Raw genomic sequence first — 25,955 nt, forward strand, 5'->3', positions numbered from 1 at the left:
ACCCCACCCTGCTGCCAAGGAGCTTCCACCCAACTCTACCCCGCCCTGTCTACCCGACCCTGTTGCCACAGAGCTTCCACCTGACTCTACCCCGCCCTGTCTACCCCACCCTGCTGCCACAGAGCTTCCACCCAACTCTACCCCGCCCTGTCTACCCCGCCCTGCTGCCACAAAGCTTCCACCCAATTCTACCCCGCCCTGCTGCCACAGAGCTGGGGCAGAGTTCAGTAGAGTCAGGCACTCAGTTTCCTAGCTGGCCTCATAGGCATGCATCTCTGCATTTTTGAGCCTTGATAAAAAGGTCTCTCTGTGACATTCTTGGTCAAGACATCTCTTTAATGTTGTCACTAGCTTTGTTTATGCTGGGGTCTTCACAACACTTTCCCTCTCTCTGATTCTGTATTCAGCACTCCTCCTTCTCTTAGGAAAAGACAAAAAGAAAACCTAAATTCTAACCTTGAGAACCTTTGTTCAACCTCCCTAAGCAACGACATAGTGCCTATCCCATACCTCTATCCTTTGAGCTCCTCTTATGGGGAAATGAGAAGGAGCATTGACGGAATGGGCTCTTCTTTCTGGCCCATTTAGTATGATACTTTAAGTTCTAGCTTTCATTTTAGCTAATACATTGCCAACTATAGGATCTAACTCCTGGACGAAGATCATCTCTTGACTAGAAATATGCATGCTAGAAGAATGCCTCCCAAAAGGCACCTGAAGTTTGATATGCAGGCACTATTTACCCCTTTGCCATTTACAGTTTTCCCATTGTTTATGGCCTTCAATTGCTGTGAGGCTCTTGATAACTTCCTTTCCATCTCTAGCGTGTTCTACCACGGATAACCTCCTACTTTCAGGATGGGCAAGGGAACTAGAATCACAGTTTTGGACTTTGTCTATGCTTCTGAGCTTAGAGATGTGTACATCCTATGAATCTACACACATTACTTCAGTGAAAATATAAGTATATCACAATTGTAATTACTACTTATGAAAACTCAAAGATTACTAAAATGGATATTAACTCTAGAAAATTCTACAATCACTAACCACTCACCAGAACTTCTCTTACGTCCATGACTGTTCATCTTACTGGACCTACCATCCTAAATCAACAAGACCTCAAAAAGCATCACAGATGTTCACAGTTTCTTCTTTACTGTCTTCCTCTGAAGTCCTGGTGACTCTAATATCCTGTTTAAAACTATGAAAATATGATGATATTTCAATAAGCTGATTAGTGAGAACTCATACAGAAATCCAGCTTCAGCTATTTAGATTTTGTAACCGTACTCTTGTAATTTTCACAAAACACCCTTCCCAAATAATCTTCCTGTATGTTCTTCACTCCCTCCAAGCCTCTTTTCTCCTCCTTAGCATGTTTCTCTTTCTGTTCATCCTTTACAGCTGCCACACAGAGTCTTTGGTCATGTGCCACAGATTTTTTAAAGATGCTCATCCTGTCTCTGGAGCAATAGTGAAGATCCATCTCCTTGAAGAAACATGTTTCCATTTCCCTCAGTCTTATCAACTCTCCTGTCCCAGACTGTCAGTGTGATCACTTTCTAAAAGTGGCCTGCTCAGGCCAGTCAGTGAGAGCAGCATTCCTAGACTTTATATAACTTACAAAGCAGAAAACTCTATTATCCATTTCCTACTTTAAAAGAATTCTTTTTTGTTTTTTAAATTTTTTATTGGATATTTTATTTACATTTCAGATGTTATCCCCTTATCCCATTTCCCAACCCCCCACCCAGGAACCCCCTATCCCACCCCCCTCCTCCTGCTTCTATGAGGATGTGCCCCCCACCAACCCACCCACTCCCACCTCCCCACCCTCGAATTCCCCCACACTTGGTGTCCAACCTTCATGGGACCAAGGATCTCCTCTCCCACCTATGCCCTACAAGGCCATCCTCCCCTACATATACAGCTGTAGCCATGGGTCTCTCCCTATGTGCTCCCAGGCTGGTGGTTTAGACCCTGGGAGCTCTGGTTGGTTGGTATTGTTGCTCTCCCCATGGGGCTGCAAACCCTTTCAGCTCCTTCAGTCTTCTCTCAACTTCTCCATTGGGAACCCCATGATCAGTTCAATGGTTAGCTGTGAGCCTCTGCCTCTGAATATGTCAGACTCCGGCAGACCTCTAAAAACACAACTATATCAGGCTCCTGTCAGCACGCACTGCCTGACATCCACATCAGCATCTACCTTTGGTGACTGCACATGGGATGGATGCCAAGGTGGAAAGGTCTCCAGATGGCCCCTCCTTCAATTTCTGTCCCACATTTTGTCTCCATATTTGCTCTCTTGAGTATTTTGTTACTCCTTCTAAGAAGGACCGAAGCACCCCCACTTGGTCTTCCTTCTTCATGAGCTTCATGTGGTCTGTAAGGTGAATCTTGAGTATTTCAAGCTTCTGGGCTAATATTCAATTATCAGTGAGTGAATGCCATGAGTGTTTTTGTTTGTTTGTTTGTTTGTTTGTTTTTTGTAATTGGGTTACCTCACTCAGGATAATATTTTCTAGTTCCATCCACTTACCTAAGAATTTCTCAAATTCATTGTTTTTAATAGCTGACCATTATGTAAATGTACTACATTTTTTTTGTATCCATTCCTCTGTTGAGGACATCTGGGTTCTTTCCAGCTTCTGGTTATTATAAATAAGGCTGCTATGAACTTAGTGAGCATGTGTGTCCTGTGTGTGGTACTAAATGGTTAGATGTGGCTGGAGGCAATGCAATGGGACTTGATGCCTTATTGGGATATTTTGATTTTCTTAAGTTCCTGCTTAGTGCAGTTTAAAGCAGAGAATCCTAGGAGTTTATAAATCCTGAAAATATGGTACACAAATAGTACAGAAGCTAGAAGAAAGCCACAATATTTCCAGTGTAATATTTTTACATGCTGAGGAACAATTTGCAAGCCAGGGAAGAAGAAAAGGATTAAGAGGGCAATATTCCTGTATACTGTAGGAGTGAGTGATTTACTTATTATAATAAGTAAAATGTTGAAGAAAGTACTACAATGGCAATTTTTATGCAGAAAATATACCTAGTTGTCATTTCACCTAATCATCTCATCCATCTCTTTATGCATACAACCAACCCCATGTTTGTTTTACCCTGAGAACTCTACCATGAGCCACTCTTGGTAATATTTCCATAATCTAAAAGCAAAAGTAAAAAAAAAAAAAAGCAAAAACAAAATATCTTCTATTCCTCTCCAATGAAAAACTTCATCCTTTAATCAGTATGACAGTTCCTATAAGAGATAATACAGATGTTTTACCTTGTTTGAAAATTTTCTAATTCTTCCATTTCACATTAATTTTTGGCTGAATTTTCAGAGGATCTTAATTTTTCAATATCTTTCCAGTTCCAACCTGGATTGTATAATTTAATAGTTTGGGTATTACATTGTGACTTACTAATTTATTTTACATGGAAACTGTTTATTATTAAAAACATGATGAATTTATTCAGGTATAAAATGTATTGGAATCAATGTCAGTTAATTGTTCTGTACTTACAAATGCAAATGAATATGCTTTGCTTTTAAGAATACAAAAAATGTAAATTTTATTTAAACATTATAATTAAGAAAGTAGTTTATTATGTTCAACTGTTTCTTTTAAAAAATCTTATGTGAAGTCAATTTCAAAATATTTGTTTTTATTCACATATTTTCTAAGGTGTTAGTTATTTTCTGACAAGATGGCAATTGTTTATAATATACAAAAGCTCAGCATTGCTTTGCTCACCCATCTTCAACTGTGTCCACATTGTTGCTGTTATCTGCTTTGAGAACAAATTTATGCCGTTTTCTTTTAAGTGAGTATTTGCTGTACTAGCTCAAAAAACATGAAACTATAGTTAATTACTTTTCCTTTATAGAATGCAAAGTTATCTGACTCCCCACCAGAGTTTTATTTGTGTGTGTGTGTGTGTGTGTGTGTGTGTGTGTGTGTGTATTTTACATGTATATAACATTCTCAGGATAGGAATATGCCTATCTTGGTCATCACACTAATTCCTATCTTCGTTACAGGCCAGTGGTGTGACAGTGACTTCTCCTTCCACTGACATCTTTGACATGATTCCATTTTCCCCAATATCACACCAGTCTCCAACATCTGCTCGAAATGGCACACAGCTACCACCCATACCTAACAGATCTGCAGAGATCAGTAAGCTCTCTAAATATATCACTATTGCTATATTTGGCTGTATTTTCAATCTTTCACATTTTGTAGAAATAAAGTAACAGGCTTACAGCTTTAATTACTGAAGTATTAAGCTTTTACATAGGTTTCAAATTTGATTAAATCTATTTTGCTTTATAATTGAGAAAATAATACTAAACACATCCCTATTTGCAAGTTGAACCTTACATGAAAAATAGTATTTTAATATAGCGCTACTTGCATCATAAAACATTATTCAACTGTGCATTTGTGTTTATTTAATATCTCAACATTGTTAAAAATAACTAGTCATAATGGATTTATTTGTTATGTGTTTACTAGAGTAGTTTACATAGTCTTGTTATGCATTTATGAGTCGTTAGTGGAAAAATATGTAAAGAGTGAAACTCCTATAATTTTTCTGTGTATAGTATTATGTAAAGGGTTTGTCTTTGATGTACTAAATATCTAAAAACATTTTTTCAGATGTTATCTTCTACATATCTGTAAAAAAATCATTAAAATCTCTCCTTGATATATAGAAAGCATTCAAAAGATACTCATTGTGTGGGCCAGAGTATGTGTCTTAGTCAGGGTTTCTATTCCTGCACAAACATCATGACCAAGGAGCAAGTTGGGAAGGAAAGGATTTATTCAGCTTTCCACACTGCTGTTCATCATCAAAGGAAGTCAGGACTGGAATCCAAGCGGGTCAGGAAGCAGGATCTGATGCAGAGGCCATGGAGGGGCTTAGCTTCCCCTGACTTGCCCAGCTTGCTTTCTTATAGAACCCAAGACTACCAGCCAAGGGATGACACCACCCACAATGGGTCCTCCCATCCTTGATCACTGAGAAAATGCCTTATAGCTGGATCTCATGGAGACATTTCCTCAAGAGAGGCTCCTTTCTCTGTGATAACTGCAGTTTGTGTTAAGTTGACACACAAAACAAGCCAGTACAATTGAATTCTTGTCCACTTGACACACAAACACGTCACTATTAAGCCTTAACCTTTAATTTGTATAAATGTCAGCCCACTATAATTTTTCAAAATATCAACTCAGAATGGGCATATATAATGAACAAGATTTTTTTTTGCACTCAAATTCCCATAACACAGAAAGCAAAAAATAGATATTCTGGTTTCTTTTCATTGATGTGATAAACACCATGATCTTGAGGAGGAAATAGATTATTTCAGGAAAAGTCATGACAGAAGCTCAAGGCAGGAAAAAAACAGAGATCATTTGTGAAACAGCGCTCATTAACTTCTTCCCTGGCTCATGCTCTTAGCAACCTAAATCCATTTGTTCACAATGGATTGGGCTCTCTTACATCAATTATCAATCAGGAACATGCCACAGGCATGCCCACAGGCTAGAATGAATAAGTTCTACAGTTGAGAGTGTTCCTTCCTAGACGAGTCAAGCCAACAACCAAGATTCATCATCATCGTAAACAAGTGATTTTACTTCAAAGAACCTTCTTACTCACAAAGGAAACATTAAAGTGAATACTAATACAAAGAATGGGTGAAAGCACTTCTGACATCTAAAATATATAGATAATATATAGATAATTTTTCAAATAAAAACACAGGCAGCAGATATACCATTCAAGAAGATAGATCTATGTCATTGGCTGGGTACATGAAAAAATGCTCCAGATCAGTATTCCTTAGATAAACATGTGTCAATGTTTCCAAAATGATAGGAAAAAAAAGGATGGAGATTTCTCAAAAAAGCTGAAACAAAGTACTACCATGCAATCCAAGTATTGTAATACCTGCTATATGTCTAAAAGAGGTGATACCAGTCTTTACCAGACTGTACAAAACTTAATAATGCTTACTTAGCTGTTTTGTCAAGTATTAGAAAAAACAAAGTTGTTTGTTTGTGTTGTTGTTATTGTTGTTTTGTTGTTTTGTTTGTTTTTTTGTGTTTTTTGTTTTTGATTTTTTTTGTTTGTTTTGGCTAGTAGCTCTTGCAATGTTTCTGTCCCTGGTTCTGTAATGTTCCCTGAGCCTTGGGTGTAAAAGTAAGAGTGTCTCATAGATGTATCCACTGGGACTGGACTCCAAAACTCTGTAGTCTGAAGTGGTTTTCTGTTGTAAAGAGAAGTTTTGAAACCTAGCAAACTACTGTGCTAGGGATGTCTTGGCTATTGAAGAAAAATCTACAATTATTAAATTTCAAAACCAGCATAAACCCTAACAGCAATCTATAAGCATTTGTTCTTATACCCATGGATAAGGATAGCCCTGACCCTATCATGAAAACTTTGATTCGTCTTTTGTATAGAAGCAGTGCTTACATCCAGTGTTTGTAAGGTGCTGCTTACAGTGCATTTAGGAAGCTATTTAAAGCATATATAAGGGCTGAATGGACTTTTTAAAAAATAAATTTTGGGATTATAATACATTTATACCATTTCCTCCCTTCCTTTCCTCCCCTAACCTTCTTTATACCCCCTCTTGTTCGTGTTCAAACTTTTGACTTTATTAATTGTTGTTATATGTGTATGTGTGTCCATGTGAACAGACATGTGCATTCCTAAATACAAACTTCCCAGTATATATAATGGTACATATGTTTAGGACTTACCATTTGTTACTGGATAACCAATTGCTGTCTTCTTCCTTCAGGATGTTAAAATAAAAATCTGTTTCTTACATTTGAGGACTCCCATTAAAAACTTGGTTCAATGTGACCTACAAAAATTACATCATTTCATGCTGTTCAATACACACTGTCTTGAATTTTTTTTAAAAAATGAGATTCAAGTTTATGAACTACAAGTAAACAGCTAACTTACAAATTCTGCATGTTTCCTTGCCATTCTGTTGTGAGACAGCAACAGGTGGAATTAAAGAAATCTCATATTAATATTAGTAAATTCTGCGATAAAATATCAGCATTGTAATAGGTCAATTATTAAATATTAGTAGTGTTGTTGTTAAGAAGTTACACTAAAGACACATAAAATGCACTCTAGAAAGCATCTCAACAGTACCACAGACATTTTGCCATTATGATTTTGTTGAGACAGAGTCTTACTCTAGCCAAAGCTGGCTTTGAACGTTTTAGAACTGCCTCCACTCCACCCCCAGGGAAAGTATTATAGATATGAACCATTATTCATGACCAAATATTTTTAATATTAGCTTTATTGACTATTTGAAGATGTTGCACAATATATTTTGATCATATTTACCCCCTCTCCTGCCTGTAACTCTTTCCAGATTAAATTCGAACTTCTTACTCTTTCTCAACTTTGTGTCTTCCTCTTATTCATGTAATTCATCCAGTCCAATTTGTGTTGCTCTTATGAGTGTGGGTACATTCATAGAAGATACACTCTTTAAGAAAATTGACTCTCACACACCTAGAAACCAACAGATGTAAACCGTTCCTCAATTAGAAGTCAGGAGCTCATATTAAAATGTTGACTTGCTTGATGTCGAGCAGGACATTCCAGCTAGTGTGAGTTTATGAATACAGAGATTCGGTCATATCTGCATGACACTGCTTTGCCCCAGTCCTTTCTAATATCTGGACAGTCTTTCTATCTCCTCTTCCAAAATGATTCCTAACTTTGAGGGATGGATCATTTAGATATCTCATTTGTGAATGAGAACTTCAACAACATTTATTCTCTACATTTTGATCAGTTGTGAGTTTCTGCATTAATCATCATATATTATACAAACTCTTTTGATGAAGTCTGAAAGTTACACTAAACTACAGGCTTAAAAAATCTGAATTTAGAAAGCAGTTTAGTATTTAGTCGTTTTGATAGAATAATAGAGTTTCAATTTGGGGCCTCTGGTCTCTTTATTCATAGGTTTTTGGTCAGATTAACAGAACCAGATATGATTTTTTTCCTCTTGTGGACCAGTCTTTAAATTCAATCTGAAAGCAATTGATTACCAACATAATCTTTGTTACACTATTGAATCTATGCCTGTATCTTACCACACCAGACATTATCATAGTTCAGAGGATTCACAACTGGGTTACAATGTTAATGTTTTTTTTTTCTATTCTCTTATTAGCCAAGTCTAAATAGTAGCCATGGTACTACAAAGGCTAGCCAGCTTGAATAAAGCTTCCTTGTCAGTGCCAACTTGATTTCTCCATGTTGTGTGGCCCAAGTGTGTAGTGTCGTCAGCAATACAATCGCGATATAAAGATCTGATTATCAAACAAGAACTTTAGTGTGGTAGTTTGAATAGGAATGGTTACTATAGACTGCTGTCTGAATGCTTGGCCCATAAAGAATAGCATGATTAGGAAGTAAAACCTTGTTGAAGTAGGTGTGGCTTTGTGTCAGTATGGAGGTAAATATGGAGGTAAGCTTTGAAGTATCCTATGTTGAATCTATGTCCAGTGTGGCACACAGTCACTTCCTACTGCCTGCAGATCAAGATATAGAACTCTGAGCTGCCTTTCCAGGATCATGTCAGCCTGCATATCTTCTATGATGATAATGACTATACCTTTAAACTCTAAGCCAGCCCAAATTAAATGTTTTCCTTTGTAAGAGTTGCTATGGTCATGGTATCTTCTCACAAAAATGAAACAGTTAGATGCTTTAAATAGGGCTTAATGGGCTATCCTAATAGACACATGGAAGACAGTGGTGCTAACTTGATTTTAACTGTGGGTGCCTGGCTCAAGAGGCTTCAGAAGAGAAGAATGTCAATATGAGGCCTAGAGACTATTCCTGTAATATTTTGGTGACGAATATGGCTGCTCTGTGCCCTTGTCTGAAAACTTTACCTCAGGCTAAATTGAAGAGTTCTAGAGTAGTTGTATTGGCCAGAAAATTTTCAGAACATCTTAGTATTGATTCTGTCATGTGGTTATTTACGACTGTTTATTCTTATGAGGCTCTAATGAGAAGGAGAAAGCTGCTCAAAGAGAAATAAAAAAAATGTATAGTTCAAGAAGAAAGGGAGCATCATGAATTGGAATGGATCTCAGTCCTGTGTTCAAGGAGACAGATAGATGAAAGAAAAGCCTCATGCTAAGTGCAATAAAAGGAGTGGTGAACACAGGGATCCCACCCAGCTAGGTTTCCAACATGCCAAAAAGGAATGAAAGAAACACATAAAGCCATCTTTAATTCTACCACTGCAGAGACAAAGGCAGGCAGATAGCTGAATTCAAGGCCAGCCTAGTCTACATAGCAAGTTACCAGATAGTCAAGTTTAGGAAGTAAAGGAAACCATCACACACACACACACACACACACACACACACACACACACACAAAGAAAAAGGAAAAAAAAACTGGTGAAGATGTCATTGAATAAGGGGGCTATGTTCTGACCCAAGCAAGCAGCAGGACTTGGCAGATTTGGCCACATGGTTTTGGTTTTAAAATCAAGGACAGAAGAAAGGAGTTTTGGAATCTCCTTCCATGACTAAGAAAAGCTGCTGAGACCAGGCATGTGTTAGGGGTGTTCCTTCATGGAGGTCTAGAAAAGCCATTGCATGGACCTGTGAAGGTGAAGCCTGAAGAGCCTTGGAGACCCTAAGATGTTGGAAATACCAGAATCATTGGCTATCAGCCAAGGAGTAACAGGGAGTGGAACCAGCTTAATAGAAAGAAGTGTGTTGCAGTCAATAAAGCTAAAAGCAGTTGGTGGTCTGTAGAGCATGCTGACATCAGGCATAGAGATGTGGAGTTAAAAGTTTGCCTAGTTGGCTTTCAGTCTTCCTTTGGTCCAGGATTTCCTCACTATACAGTCTTTTCTCTCTTGGAATGTTAATGTGTATCCTGTGCCAACATATGTTGAAAATATGTGATCTTCTTTTTTATTTTATCTTATATGTGTTTACAGTAAAGTGATTATATGAGTCTCAAAGAGACTTTGTAGTTTGGACTTTTAAACAGGCTTGAAACTGAAAGAAACTATGGGAACTTTTGAAGGTGGGCTGAATACAATTCTGCATTATGCTGTACCTACAAGTTTTGGGGAGCCAAGGAGTAGAATGTGGTACTTTCACCCAACTGAATGCTTGGCCTATAAGGAATGACACTATTAAGGGGTGAGGTCTTTTTGGATGAAGTCTCACTGCGGGGCAGACTTTGAGGTCTCCTATGCTCAAGCTATGTCCATTGTGACACACAATCACTTTCCATTGGCTATAGATCCAGATGTAGCACTCTCAGCTCCTTTACCAACACCATGTCTGACTGTGTACCACTATGCTTTCCATGATGATAATAGACTAAACCTCTGAAGTGTAAGCCAGCCTTAACTAAATGTTTTTGTTGTTGTTGTTTCATCAGAGTTGCCATTGTCATGGTGTTTCTCCCCAGCAATAAAACACTAACTAAGATGTAACCATGGTTTTTCTTCTTTTCGGGGGAGGGGAAGTGATAACTACTGGACATCCCTGATAAACTTCTAGGGTAGATATTCCTCATTTGATATTGGGTTTTATATTTGCGTATCTATGGCACCTGGAAGAAACCTTATCCTCTGTGTTGCATACTGCAATTAAACTCGTTTATATGAGCATGGAAATACACACATGAAGCTTTTAAAATAATAGGATTTAACATGACTTTTTCAAGTATCATTATGGTTAGTTATGCCTCCTCCAACCCTCTTTTCTGTCTACTCTCCCACTACTCTCCTTCCCTAAAATTTCTTATGCATTTTCTCTTTCATATCATCTATGTTCACCACTATTCCTCTTCCTTTAAGATCTTTCTTCATTTTCCTCACCAATAATCCATTTCTAGTTTCCTAGTTGCTCTAGATACTCTAAGTTGAACATACAAATATAAATATTTGACACCAATATTCACATGTGAATAAGAACATACAACACTTGTTTATGGCAATATCATCCTAAATTTAACTGGACTTATCTTGCCAGAGAATTTTTAATATCACAAAATATATTCTTTCCTTACTTGGCTCAAAAATACGTAACAGAAAATGTAAATATCAGTAGCTCATTTGATCCTGTAAATATTTATATTAATATAACAATTAAATTCATAATTTTAAGTTATATGTCTGATTTTGTTCTATCTCAACTAACGTTTCATCCTATCTCTTACCAAATGTTTTCTTCCTTACAGAACGGGACCTTTTTGGAGCTGAACCTTTTGACCCATTTAACTGTGGAGCGGGGGACTTTCCTCCTGATATTCAGTCCAAATTAGATGAGATGCAGGTGACTATTTTAACAGATTATTTATTTCTTTTAATCTGGAACAACAATAGCAGCAAAATGTTTATACCAAAGCTCCATCCTTCGTTGCTATAGAGACATGTTTAAAGTAGTTAGACTAAAAATAACTACACTTACTCTTTGAAGCACTTACACATGCCAAGGACTATGTCTTTCTTGATCAATATACAATGGAAAGAAGATGATTATTTTTAATACAAATGACAGGATTGTATGTTTCTAAGTTACAGAACTTAAAAGCCATTTTAATTAGACTGTAACACTTTTGTCTCAGTCTTAATAGTTCAGAATTTCAAAATTGTAAAGGGAATCTATGAGGGAAAATTTTGTAAGATTAACATTATTATAAATTTTTTTAGAAGAAGCATTGTAATTGTGGGTCATGACTCCTTGACTTTTGAGAAGGCAAGCACTAGTGGCAGCTTCTTTAGGTGATTGGTCAAGCTACTTTCTTTAAACTTTTCTGTAAGTTGAAAGAAGGTGGTTTTTAAAGCTTATAGATTTTCCCATTGATGGAAAGATTGTCATATATAAATTGGAGTAATGGCTTCTCTTTATATTTATCCTCCATGTTTGAATAAAATAATTATGTCTTATTTTACATCACAAATATTCATAACTGATAAAATTGAGAACAGCATGAACTACTTGGAAGTGACTGTGAAGAGGTATCTGAGACATTAATGTGAGAAGGTTGAGTTATTCTGCTTGTTGCCCTGATTAACTCACTTCCACCTTGAGCTTCATCATCCATGCATACCTACCCCCAAACCAGAGAATAAACTGTGATCTAAAGCTGGTGAGCACACGCCTTTCCCTGAGACAATACAAATATTCTTCCACTCAGATAAATGACATGCTGCTGACTTTTCTAATTCTTATGTCCTTGTCATTTTTTGTTCTAGCTTTAGTAATTTAAATTTAGTAATTTAGCATTTGAAAGGTTGAATTATTTAAAAGTATTCTTGATGTTTTCGAAGAATGTATCAAAATTTCTCAAATTCAATTACCATTTCTTTCCCTAAATTTTTATTTTATTTTATTTAAATTTACTGAAATGATTATATTTTTAAAATATTGTGAAAAAAATCATTGATGACTGAGCCATATAATTTTTATAGTCATTATAACATCCACAAAGTTCACAGTAAAATTTTTAATGTGACTGAAAATTTCACTTAAAAGTGACTGGTTAATAAGACATAATACAGTGTCCTCTCTGAATTAATTATTTTCCTTTGTCATCTGTGCTCATTCGAGTGAACTTTCTGGGATAATGCCTGTAGATCATGACCTTGGGAGCTGAGAGGAGTAACTGCTCTCAAGCTGATGGAGATTATGAAGACTTTCCATGAAGGCCTTGTGTTTTTAATAGTAAACTTAAGACTTGAACAGATTTTAAAAGATAAGCCTTCATCTACAGAGTTGATGACACCAAGTTTGAAAAATGTGGTACAAGAGTGATGTAAAAATATGGTATTCAGGTAATCTTAGAGTGAGATCCAATGCTTTTGATTCTCAGGTTTCTAAAACATTTCTTAATGTCTCTTTTATCCTCCTGCTTTCATGGTGGGTAGCGCCAGAGATGGTTTGTATCTCATTTCATAACTTAAAGAGCTAACAAACTTTTTAAGAGCTAAAATATTTGTTTCTGCATGTTTCACTTAATATCTATTCAAACAAGTTTCATATGGTTGTATGTGATTAGTTCAGTGTGTTTAAAGAGGCTACATAGCTCAGATCTTCAGATTAATATTTCAGTTATTGTCAATATTTCATTGTTCACTTCATTTTGTGCTTGTGTTAGTTCAAGTATTATTTACAAGGTCACTTTAAATATAATAAAATAATATTTCTTTCATTTATAGTCTACAATGATCCTAGTTAATCTAATATACACATATGTCTACTCTATCTTCATATTATATAAAATACCAATATAGTATAATAGGCTAAGTTAATAATGTCATATAGTCTGTGACATTAGTGGCAAGCTTTGCTAAATATTTAGTTTTCTTTTTATTATAGAAGATTAAAACTAAATTATTACTAAGAGTTTCAGTACTGACTTTGAAATTCTAAGAATGTCTCATGCATGTAAAAATTAAAGCAGAAATGTCAAACCATATTTTATTGCAAATAGTTGAGCAATTTAATATATTTTTAAAGTATGTGACTTTCTCAGACAAAGGAATAAGACAGTATGGATAGCTGTGAGTATATTTTATGAATTACAATAATGAAATAGAAGTTGAGAAGAATAACTCATTTGGCAAAGTGGATGCCATGCAAACATGAGAATCTTAGTCTTAGAACCCACATAAAAATCCAGTGTAATCCCATCACTAGAAAAACATAGACAGGATGTTTCCTGGGGTATATTGGCCAGGCAATGTAATCTAACTGGGAAGTTTCAAGCCAACAACATGGAAGACATTCCTAAAAAATAACAGCCAACCTTGATTTCTGGCATCCATATACATGCCCATGTATGTATATGTGCACCCATACTTGCACAACACATACACCTGTACCCACATGATATACAAATCACACACATACATGAACACATATACAAACATGCACATATGCATAAAACATTGTAATATGTTTTTGAACAATAGCAAGTCTAAAAAGGATGAAAGAATTTTACACAAATATCAAGTCAACTGTTTAAAAATTTGGGAGCCCATGTATAATTGAAATACAAGCAATACCTCCAGGCCAGTGCCTCAAGGAGGGTGGTGGCAATCCTGGGGAATGATGCCCAAAATTGGTCTCTAGCTTCCTTAAGCATTCACATACATGTGCATGTGAATCTATACATACACATGGAACTACATGCATGTGTATAATTAAAGGAGCAGACAGATGATTGCAATGCCAAACAGTCATTGCATGAATAATAAGCCCTGACTCAGAGAAAGAGCCACAATTGTGTAAATCATGTGTGAATGCACTCTATGTAATCAAAGCAGACATACAAATAATTGTTTTAAAATCTAAGTGCCATTTTTAATTAACAGACAATTTTTTAAAATAAACAGCATGAATGAATTTGCTGAGAAACATGAAGTCTAAATGTTTGCTAGATCAAGGTTAGAGTATAACAGCATGTCTACAGGAAATCATACTAATTTGATACTAAACTTGATATGAATATTTGCACTTATATTTTCTATACTATTTAAAACATCAACATGAACAGATGATTATAAATGTTTTAAATTTTTACATATGAAATTGTGTTGTTGACCTTATTTATGATTGTAAAGTAATGGAAATGAATTGATACTTTAAAGAATAATACTGTGTTGTAGTCAGAGTATATTAGTTTGATTAGAAATCTAAAGTAGAAAGTTCTTTTAGACAACAGAATAGAAAATTATAAGTAATATATTTCATGAAAAAAAAAAAAACTTCTGTTCTCCTGGAACTTGAAGAGATAATTAAAGGCACATACCTCATTATATGAGCATTTAGGCCATAGGAATTCTGTTTTCTCTATATATTCTCTTCTCTGTTTCAAAACAGAAAAATACAGTTCAGCAAAATGTTTCATATGAAAAACTATGATTAATGTTTTCACTAATTATAAAGTAATTTTTTCATGAAACTAGTCCCATCATTACATTAAATAAATAAGCTCATTTTTTATGAGACTGGTGCACTAACTACTGCACTAAGAAAACTCTTTAAGCCACGTTTTAAAACAGGGATTTAGAGATTCAAGAGAAGAGTTAAAATTCATTACATTATGAAATAAAAATGAAACTATTGAAGTAGGGTTGATAAATGTACAGGGAGTTTTATTTCAGGAAGAAAGAAAACCAGTGAGGTTACTAGAGCATATCTGTTATTTGATGATTAAACTAAGCAGTTTATGGTGGTGACGGTATTCTAAGTGGTTTACAAGTACCTTTTTTTTAATCATCTGTCATCATCTATTATTTAAGATATACTAGATAATAAGAGTGTACAAGTATTCAGCTAGAAACCAGATATTTGAAAAAAGTAGTGAGTATTATTTTTAGTATTAACTTTTAAAACTATTTAATTGCTATTCACAAATACATATAACAAATAGTTCTTATTATAATACAAGCTTTTAAAATGATTAATAAATACTATGATCATTACCCAGTAGAATATGATTTGCATATAAATGGTGGAAAGAAGTTTATAAACCTTTCCAGTACTAACGCTACTATACAATCTGTGTGCAATAAATAATGAGGGTATCTGAGCATTGGCTATAGATGTGATTTCTTCTGTATACGATAATGTTTGCATTACAGAACTATAAATATATTAAATGCTGATTGTAAATGAAAGTAATGAGGTACTATCACAATGACTCCCAAAGAAACCTACAATATGACCTGTATTTCCACTGACTTGCACATATCTGTGCTTCTTTGTAAGCCAGTGTACATTGATTTAGAGGCAAGATGAGGTTGGAGAAAGATGAGAGTATCAGAGACAGTTTATAATGCAATGGTTTCTTTGCAAAGTAGAAAAGAAGCTAAGCATAATGGCACATTCCTTTAATCTCAGAATTTAGGAGGCAGAGGCAGGTTGATCTCTGAGTTCAAGGTTACCCTGGTCTACAAAGTGAGTTTCAGGACAGTCAGGGTTATTCAGAGAAACCTTGCCTCAAAAATTCAAACCAAACAATTGCCCCCTCCACAGCCAAGTAAGAAAAAAGAAAGAAGGAAGGCAGAATAAAAGAAGAGAGGGAGAGAGGGAGGGAAGGAGGGAGGGAACAAAGGAGGGAGGGAGAGAGAGAGAGAGAGAGAGAGAGAGAGAGAGAGAGAGAGAGAGAGAGAGAGAGAAAACTATTCACTTAACATTCAATAGTTAAATGACATCTTACCTTCAAAAGCATGCTACGGTATAAGAAGTCAAAGGCAAGACTATAAAAATTCATATATTTATTCATTGATAGACAGTTGATTCATAAATATAGATAGATAGATGATAAATATAGATAGACAATAGATAGATAGATAGATAGATAGATAGATAGATAGATAGATAGATAGATAGATAGATAGATCAACAATTACAGAAAAAGAGGCCATGAGTTTGGAAGAGGGCAAGAGGTGGTATATGAAGGTTTTACAGAGAAAAAAAGAATGGAAGGAATGATGTAATTATACTTTAATTTCAAAACTAAAAATAATAGCAAAACTGATTGGAAAGAAAAAGCAGCAGCAAAACTGATAGGCAGCTTTCAGACGGTATAGTGGTTCATGGTACTACATCCTGTTAAGAGTATAGCACTGTCCTTGCAAAAGTATTTTACCCAGGATGTGGACTGTTGTAGCCAGAAGGAAAACATGAATATTATCAAGCTTCTGTGAATCCTCACTCATAGGGAGTCTGGACAAGTAAGTTAGGAGTGAAAAGTATTTTCTCTTAAAGAGGACCTGAGTTATTTCCAGCACTGACAAAACTGGCTCATCTACAAATCAAAAATGGAACTATCTATAACACTATTTCCAGGACATGCAGTACCATCCTTTAGTCTTCTGGTTACAAACCTGCACACACACACACGCACACACACACACACACAATTTTAAAAACTAGTAATGAATTATATAGTAAAATGAAATATTGAAATGTCTCCTGTAAAAAATAGATGTCTTAAACTGTATATCATGTCTTAAATTGTTATTTTCTTTTATTTCTCATGCACATTCATTTCATATACTTAAGACAGAAAAATGTCCAATAGTATAAAAAAAACTCAGAATTTTATCTGTGTAAAGTTTTGATAAGCCAAAATTGGCATTTATTTTAAACATAAATATTATAGCTTTGTTTATAGTCTCTTTTGCTTATTAATATGATTATATGATTTCTTTTGTCATTAATGTTTACACTTTAACAATTTTATTCTACTTTACAGGAGGGGTTCAAAATGGGACTAACCCTTGAAGGAACAGTATTTTGTCTCGACCCATTAGACAGCAGGTGCTGACATCATGAATGAGTGATCCTGACATGCTTAATTTGTTTATGTACATATATATCATTCATTATTTTAAGATAGCTGTCATACTTGTGCCAATATATTTTTTAATATCTAAATGTTTTTAGATCTGTTTAAGTAACAATCTCCTCACTTTCACTGTTGATTTATCTTTTATTTTAAACAGAACGTAGTATAATGTGTATTGGACTTTCATGTTCTCTTCTATTTTATGGGTGAATTTATAGTTGAAAAACAAATTTTCTAAATGTCTTTCTTGTCTGAATTTTAAATTATCATTACCTTGACATTTATGCTCACTCTCCAGGACATTAGTTCATTATCCTTGTCCCAAAAAGCCATACCTTGATATCTTCCAAGTATCTGAAGAGACAGACCAATATACATATTCTATTTTGACACAAATAAACAGTCTACCAATGATTAGCTGTAGGTCATTTAGTGAATAAAAAGTTTGCCTCATTATGAAGATCTAAAGTTTAGCTATTGTCCTACCAGCTTACTAAATTCTATCTGGTAAAATAAGAATATAGGTTTTAGTAGTAATCATTCAAAATATATTTAGAATATTAGTAAATATGAAATAATAATATCAGTCATTTAAGTTATATTCTAAAAATGGTTAATTTGTCTCAAAAATAACAATTGAGGAAAAAGTGCTTCCCTGGAAAATGTAAAATTTCATTTCTAATGTGCTGTCATATTAGTGTAACACTGGGCTAGCATCTGCTCCAGTATTTTAGGAAATTAAGCTTTTGCTTTCTACGGATGTGATGCCTATTATCCATTTTTATGTTACCAATATTCCGCAGTTATGATGTGATTTTATGCCTCAATGCCACATTAGTCTTCATACTTTAAAAATTTGGTGTGGTAATTTATTTAAATTTAAGAAAATTTAACTATTTTAATTTTCATTTTCTCTGTTAATATCAGAATTTCATTTTTCACAAAAAAATCCTTACCAGCTTCATCTTGAATATGAGCAATAAAACTCTCCAGCACTCATTCTGATGTACTGATAAACCTACCTGTTGAAAATATATGATTCCAAAATATTTACCCATGATATAAAATACCAGGGCAGAAAAAATTATTGTCAAAAGTTCTAATTTTGTTTATCACAATAAAAAGAAAATAAAGTAATGAAAATCTGGGCTAGTTTGTGGGAATTTTATCAAAACTAAGTAGCTCTGTTACTCCTGGAGTTCTATAGAAGTGTTTAAAGTACCTTTTCATTAGGAACAGAGCAGAAATCAAATGTGGTGCTTATGCAATTTTATGTTTGAATGATTATGCTTTATGGCATACATGAGGCTTCCTACTTATGTTCTCTTATACCTGCTAACTTAAACTATAATTAGCAGGTACTGTGTGTTTTATCAGGAAGTCTTTGTAGTCCTTGATTCTCAGTATTTTGGAATTTGTATAATGAGGATGTTTAGAAGCCATCTATACGGCTTTTTTAAACAGAATTTGTATTTTTAATGTACTTTTAAAAGCTTTATGTAATAGATATATATTTAGCAAACATTTAGTATCAATTGTAACACATAAGAATACTAAGATGATATTTGCACATTTATGATATATTACTTACCAATTTTTAATGATGACCTGTTCTACTACTGGCATGATCAAATAGTACATAAAATTGGTCATTAATGTGAACATTTATTTCATCAGTGAATTTTTATAAAGACATGATTGGAATTTAAATTCTATGTAAACTCAATGATATGTTTGATTTTGCTGAAAATAAAAGATTTTAAATAAATTAAACTGTATGATATGCTCACTTAATAATCTATAAGTATATTCTAAGGCTATATATTTAATTTTTATTGACAAGTTGGAGCTGGAAAGAGGGAGAGGTATTGTTTAACTTGTGTCTTATTATCCTCAGCCCATACACGCCTCAGTTTCATGTGTAAATCTCACTCAGTTGTGTACACATGGATTTGGTGCTGATGATGACAAAGGCTACAGTTTGGTTTCTTTTTAGTAGAAGCATCTGATGCAATAATTGCATAAAGATAGCTTTTCAAAATTGATTGTTTCTTTAGAATGTTTTGGCTGACAGCGTCCTAAGTGGACTTTATAATAGAACTGTCACATATTGTACTATCTGGAAGAATTTGATACTCTCCCAAACATGGTTTAAACATGTGGGTCTCATATACAATGCCACTGAAAACTGAATTATGCACCAATTTATTCAGTAAAATCCATATATCATTATATTATCTTACTTACATATGTAATGTAGGTAGGAAAATATTTAGGAAATTTGTTAATATGTATTAAGCTGGCAGAATTTTTAATTTCAAAAAAAAAGTATATATAGGTGCATACATATATACACATACACATACATATAACTTAATAAATGAAAAACAATTTATCAAAATATCACATGAACCAGTAACTTCTCTGTGAGCATGGACAATAAACTATACTTAAATATGGTTACCTTGAACAAACCATAAGAGGTTTATCAGGACAGAACAGTAAAGATTTTTCTTATTTATTTTTAGTTCTTACAGCAGATTTGAATTTTTTTCTAATATGAAAACTTAGACATGATAAATGGGTCTTGAGTAAAGATGCTTGCCACTTAGCTTGATGACCTCAGTTATATATCTCAATGGGAAGAGGGAGTCAATTCTTCTAAGGTGTGCTCTAACCTTCACATATATGCTATATACATGTGCCACCCCTGTGCACACAAATACACATAAAATGTAAAATTAGTTGTTAAAAAACATTTTTAATCATATAATTTAAATTCAAACTGAAGTAAATATTCTGACAACTTCATGATGTTGCATTTCTAAATGCTGCTACGTATTACTTTTTGTTATTCCCATAACTGAAACAAATATTGGTGATTAATCTTTTTCTGTGCCAGTATTTCCATCTATAGTTCCAACTTCAATATTTACTTAGAAGTTTGGATGTCAGTCTTTGTTAAATTACTTTCAGGGTCTTGGACTGATTTTAAATTTTGACAACTTAAATCTAAGACTCCACCTAAACTATCCCACATGCAAATATCTAGGGAGCTAGTAATGTGCTCATGGCTGGCCTTGCCCTCCATGATCGTGTGTTCTGAGTAGTGTCTTCATCTTAGGTAATTCAAGACAAACCTTTGAAGCATTTGTTCTTGAAAACTCTTAAAATGTATTGAAATAGATAGCTCATAATCATAAACTATTTGTTATGGTGTCATGCAGATGCCACAATATCTTGGTTCTGGAATTCTATGCACACAATCATTTTGAATTCAGCTACAGCAAAATCTTTTACTTAAGCAAATACACTAATGTCTAAATTCATTGTAGCCTTTCATTTCTAGGCTTTCAAGTGAATTTTTATGAACTATGGATATTACTTTCATATTAAGCTGTTGCCATTCTCCAAAATAACTTTTCTACATTGATTATTTTTACATTGATTTATATTTACATTTATTTTGTTTAGATATTATACTATGATTATATCACTTCCACCTTTCCTTTTTCTCCCTCCAAACTGTTCCATATACTCCTCTTAGCTATCATTCAAATTTATAGCCTCCCTTTTTCACTAATTGTTGTTACACACATGTATGTAAGTGTATATATTCCTAAGCACACCCTGCTCTGTCTATATAATGTTACTTGTGTGTATGCTTTCAGGACTGACCATTTGGTATTGAGTGGGTGGGCAATTTATGTGCTCTTCCCTCAGAAAGACTATTTCTCTCACTCTCAGAATACTTTATTCAGTTGCCCATAGTTCTTTATATGAGCAACACTTTTAAAATGACATTTAACTATTATATAGATGATCCACTAAATATGGATGAAGGAAGAAAAGTTGCCTTGCCATTTCTGTAACTTCCTTGCTGCCCTGCACAGCAATCTATCTATAAGCACTCTGTGTAAGGCTTAATGATTTTGTAGTGTGTTATTGCTGATAGTATAGACTCAAATTTCTTCTGCATAGTTATATATTAAAGAAATAATATCATGCCTTCTAAATGAATATTAGGAGAAAAAAACATTTTTCCTTTACAACATTGGTTCCCCACCCATCTACCTTTTGTGAGACAAGGTCTCCCTAGCAGGCTTGTTTTGATCTCAGAGAGATCCATAGCCCTCTGTGTCTGCCTATAAAGCTCTGGTATTAAAGACATTTACTCCTGAAGATCAGTTTAACTTTGACCGAACTGATGATTTTCTAAATTAAATACTTGACAGATGTCTAAAAGCATCTAACAGCTACCATGGAATTACAAGTCAAGTAACTCTGACCTAGTTGAAAAAAAACAAAAACAAAAACAAAACAATGATTCTTTACCTTCAGAGCTTCTGAATACTCAAAGATGAATGTTATATAACTATTCAGATTTTCTGTACTCAAAGAACTTTATTTTTTGAGCATGTATATCAAATATTGATAGTTTAAAACTCAAAATTTAACTATACTTTAATTCTCAATTGTGAGTACATGTTTTTCCATCAGATATAACTCTTTTTTTTAAGTTACTTATCTTAATGGTTCACTGTCCTCTTCACACGCAATTTCATGAGAACAAGCTGCAGTCTTTCCCAATTGACTACACCCTCCCCTAAATCTGGCAAGGTTTTTGTGTGCTAGTCCCTTCCAAAGGTCAGTTGTTCTAGTTGAAATCGTTGTCTGGATGGCCTGGAGGCAATCCAGGTTCTGGTTCATTCTTGCAAAGAAAGCAAAGACAGATGTTTGTCACTTGGTTACATTTTGGAAGGAAAAAAATGTAAAAGATAATTAGGGCTGGATCTACAAATAAGTGAAAGCACATTAATTCTAGACCTATGCACAATCTGCTGTTTTCCAGTGTTCTCCATTTATTTTGTTTTGCAAACACTTTGGAAGCCATTTGTTTACTCTCAGCTTCTCTGGGTATTTAAAAATTACTGAATAGAATGGCGGAGTGTGTACAGAAACGTTAGCAAATTTTTAGCAAAATTGAATATCCCCTTCCACACACACCTCATTTAACTATTCAGTTCTCCATCTATTTATTTTTCCTGGCTGCTTTAATGAAAAATAAATTGATTTTTACTAGACAGTGGAAGCACAGAGGGTAGGAGGTGACAGGTATTGAAGGACTGGTCATAAATCTTCTGAGATGTCAACTTATCCTTAACAACATGGCTACATAAATGTCTGACCCATTTCTTTTTCCAGACAAGTTGGATCATTTTGGGTCCAGAGAAGTAATAGGAATGATATAATTATAGGAAAGGATGTTTCTACAGTGATTAATCGTCAGCTTCCCTGTTTCATACAGTGCTCACAGATTTGTTCCCTGTATTAAAAAATAAATAAATAAATGGGGAAAGACCTGAAAATAACCTAACCACTCTTTCAAGGTTTTAAGATTTCTACCAAGTACAAATCACTGATTGCTTTTGCAGTATCACTGAGGTTTTAAATTTTCTAAAACACCTATGAGGAGACATGGAGGTAAACTTTGGAACTCTGGGCAATTCTACTTCTGGCATAGTATGTTCTTTAACTTTAAAAACCATGTCATGATTTAGGAAGTCATGTGATGGATTATGTCTTTTTAAATTCATGAATATTAGCTCTTTGATGAACAATTAAGTAGAACATTCCCTTGAATAAACCAGTGAATTAGAAACATTTGTTGGAAAAGTTCATGTATTTCCTATATTTAATTGTATCTCTTCACAAACATCTTACAGAGTGTTATCATTCCTTAGTAGACAAAGTAAAACATAAATAAAAACCACAATTCTGTTTCTCTGTATCTCAGTTGCCTATTTTTATGGACACACTGGGAGGCAAACTTCAGAATTACCTAACACCAGAATCTGCACTTCTCGTCACAGACATTCATGGCTTCCTATAATGTCAGAATCTGGAGGTAGTGATATGTCAATCAATAAAAATATAAAGGCTTGAATTGAATTGAGCATTAACCATTAAAAACAAAACAATAAAGCACATAAAACAAAACAAACCGAAGCAGAAGTAATTTCATGAAGAAAAACCACATAGATTCTGAGAGTTTGTTCCAAAAGCAGATTTTCTACAAATCTGCCGATGTGTGCCCAGGTTTCATAAAAATAAATAAATAAATAGATAGATAGAAAGAAATTAAAAAGAAAAGGCATGAGTGTGATTATGAATGTGAACATTGGAGATCTTTCTTGGATTGGTGTCAAATATTGTCATTTGGATAAGTTTTACCTACAATGGAACAAAAATGAAGACAAGATAGACATCCTGGCATGGGTGTGAGCTTTCCCAAGGGCAGCACCTGGTCTGCACATTTTCCATCAATGTCCTCAGGCCTTCCTTAGCTTTAATCACAGAGCTTCAGCCACAGACAACAGCTGGCTCTGCAACACTCAAGGGCTCCAGCATTCGTCTGCTGCTCAAATTGGTATACTCTACAGAGTGTTAGGAAATGTTTTGTGAAATAAGAAATTCAAAATACAGTATTTTCAAATATTTACTGACATATCTTTACAAGGAGTGATTTAAAAATGTCTATGTAATCACATAATATCAATTGAACTGTTTCTAGACAAAACATAAAGTCAGTGAGACCACAGAAAGCTTGTGAGTCATATGACCTAATTGAGTTTATTTAGAACACACACATGCTCACAAAAATTGCATCAAAACCAGATTGTTTCCTGAACTGTTCTTCAACAAAAAATTAGAAGGTCAAAGGAAAATTGGACCATTATCAAAAAGAAAATCCTTTGCATGAAAATTGTCTAGCAACAAGCAAAATGAAATAAATGGAAAAACAAAAGAAGATTTGTGTGTGTGTGTGTGTGTTACCATTGCTTTTAAGAATAACCAAATGATATTAAAATAAATACATTAGTTCACTGTGGTTTTTCATGAGAATGAACAGCATGCAACAGAGAGTAGTTGAACTAAAATTTAGGTGAAAATTGAGTCAAGTATTAATAATTAAGACATTGTTGCATTGAAAGGCTACTCTGGTAAGACTCTGTCTGTTTTGAGTGGGTAAAGAATAAAATGAGGAAGCTGTAACAGTTCATATTCTGACAACTGGTGATTCTTGAGAATCTTGTACTCTAGCTGAAATTTCCTATGAATGTTTCCACCAACTGAAGAGCAAAGTCTATTTACTTATATGTAAATATGCAGATATAAAAAAACTGGTATACAAATGAGCCTTCTAGAAAAATGATTCTGAATTTGGTGAAAGTAATGTATATGGCTTTTGATATTCATTTTGGAAATATATTGGACAAATAGTTTTAAATTTCCTATTCTTTATGGTAAAAGTCTTCAAAAGAACATTTCACAACTAATGAGAGTATGCTGGCAAGGATAATATTTATTTTTGATTGCCAAAATTGTATGACTCCTAATAGAAACTGTGATGCCTATGTGAATGAAATGACCACTGTGAAGTCAGCAGTATTTTCCATCCTGCACTCATCACAGAGTATTCTATCGTCTATTGAGGAACCACAAGTGCATGAGTGGCTGGCTGCTCACAGCAGCAATCTGGAAACACTGCAGTCAGACCACTAATAATGGCAGCAACATTTCCCAGAACAAAATCATTACTTTAGAAATTGTGCCAACAGCCTGAATTAGAAAAATACAGCTTTAAAAGCTTCAGATCAGCATAATATGTCAGGGTTACTATCAAACTTCAAAAATGTGGCTTTAAAGTGAAGAACTTGAGTAGCCTTTATAATGGCGCTTTTTTTTTTGTCTTGCTCTAAGTTCTCCAGTGTTAGTTGAAAACAACATCAGTTCCTTTTTTCAAAATCATTTTATTAGTTTATATTTCAAATGGTATCTCCCTTCCCAATTTCCCCTCCACAAATCACTCTCATCCCATCCCTCCTCCCCTCTGCCTCTATGAGGGTGCTCCTCCACCCAGTCACTCACTCTCACATCACTGCTCTAGCATCCCCCTACACTGGGGCATCAAACCTCCACAGGCCTCCCCTCCCACTAATGCCAGATAAAGCCATTCTCTACTACTTATGAAGCTGGAGCCATGGATCTCTGAATATATACTCTTTGGTTGGTGGTATAGTCCCTGGGAGCTCTGGGTAGTCAAGTTTCTTGATATTGTTCTTCCTGTGGGGTTGCAATCCCCTTCAGCTCCTTCAGTACTTCCCTTAGCTCTTCCACTTGCGTCCTGGGTCCAGTCAGATAGTTGGCTGTGAGTATCTGTATCTGTATTAGTGAGATGCTGGCAGAACCTCTTGGCAACAGCAATAGTGTCTGTGTTTGGTGTCTGCAGATGGGATGGATCCCTAGGTGAGGCAGTCTCTGGATGGCGTTTCCTTCACTCTCTGATTCCATTTTTTTTTTTTTTTTTTGTCCCTGACTTTCCTGTAGACAGGAACAACTGGTTAAAAATTTTGAGATGGGTGGATGGCCTAATCCCTCAACTATGGGCTGTGCCTATCTACAGTAGATAGTTTATACAGGTTCTATCTCCCCTTTGTTTAGTATTTTGGCTAATGTTATCCCCACTGGGTCTTGGG

General features: G+C 34.7%; 1 protein-coding gene and 1 long non-coding RNA gene across 3 annotated transcripts in view; one reads left to right on the forward strand and one right to left on the reverse strand.

The window, feature by feature from the left end:
* The window catches only part of Gulp1 (GULP PTB domain containing engulfment adaptor 1), a 254,929-nt gene extending 235,741 nt beyond the window's left edge, over window positions 1–19,188 (forward strand). The window contains exons 9-11 of one of the 2 annotated variants that reach the window (XM_028765828.1): window positions 4,052–4,190; window positions 11,293–11,387; window positions 17,323–19,188. In XM_028765828.1, coding sequence (XP_028621661.1) covers window positions 4,052–4,190; window positions 11,293–11,387; window positions 17,323–17,394 — 306 coding nt within the window. In that variant the 3' untranslated portion in view covers window positions 17,395–19,188. Of the gene's footprint in view, window positions 1–4,051; window positions 4,191–11,292; window positions 11,807–17,322 lie in introns of those variants that run through there. The other variant, XM_028765827.1, reaches the window with a different exon arrangement.
* On the reverse strand, window positions 2,681–17,853 carry LOC114619879. The gene is made up of 4 exons (XR_003711228.1): window positions 17,689–17,853; window positions 14,869–14,925; window positions 6,792–6,898; window positions 2,681–3,265 (listed from the first exon to the last, which is right to left on the reverse strand). It is a non-coding gene; the product is annotated as an uncharacterized LOC114619879 (long non-coding RNA).
* Window positions 19,189–25,955: the final 6,767 nt, after the last annotated feature.

This window comes from Grammomys surdaster, unplaced genomic scaffold, assembly GCF_004785775.1.
Source record: "Grammomys surdaster isolate TR1022 unplaced genomic scaffold, NIH_TR_1.0 165, whole genome shotgun sequence".
NCBI classification, from domain to species: domain Eukaryota; kingdom Metazoa; phylum Chordata; class Mammalia; order Rodentia; family Muridae; genus Grammomys; species Grammomys surdaster.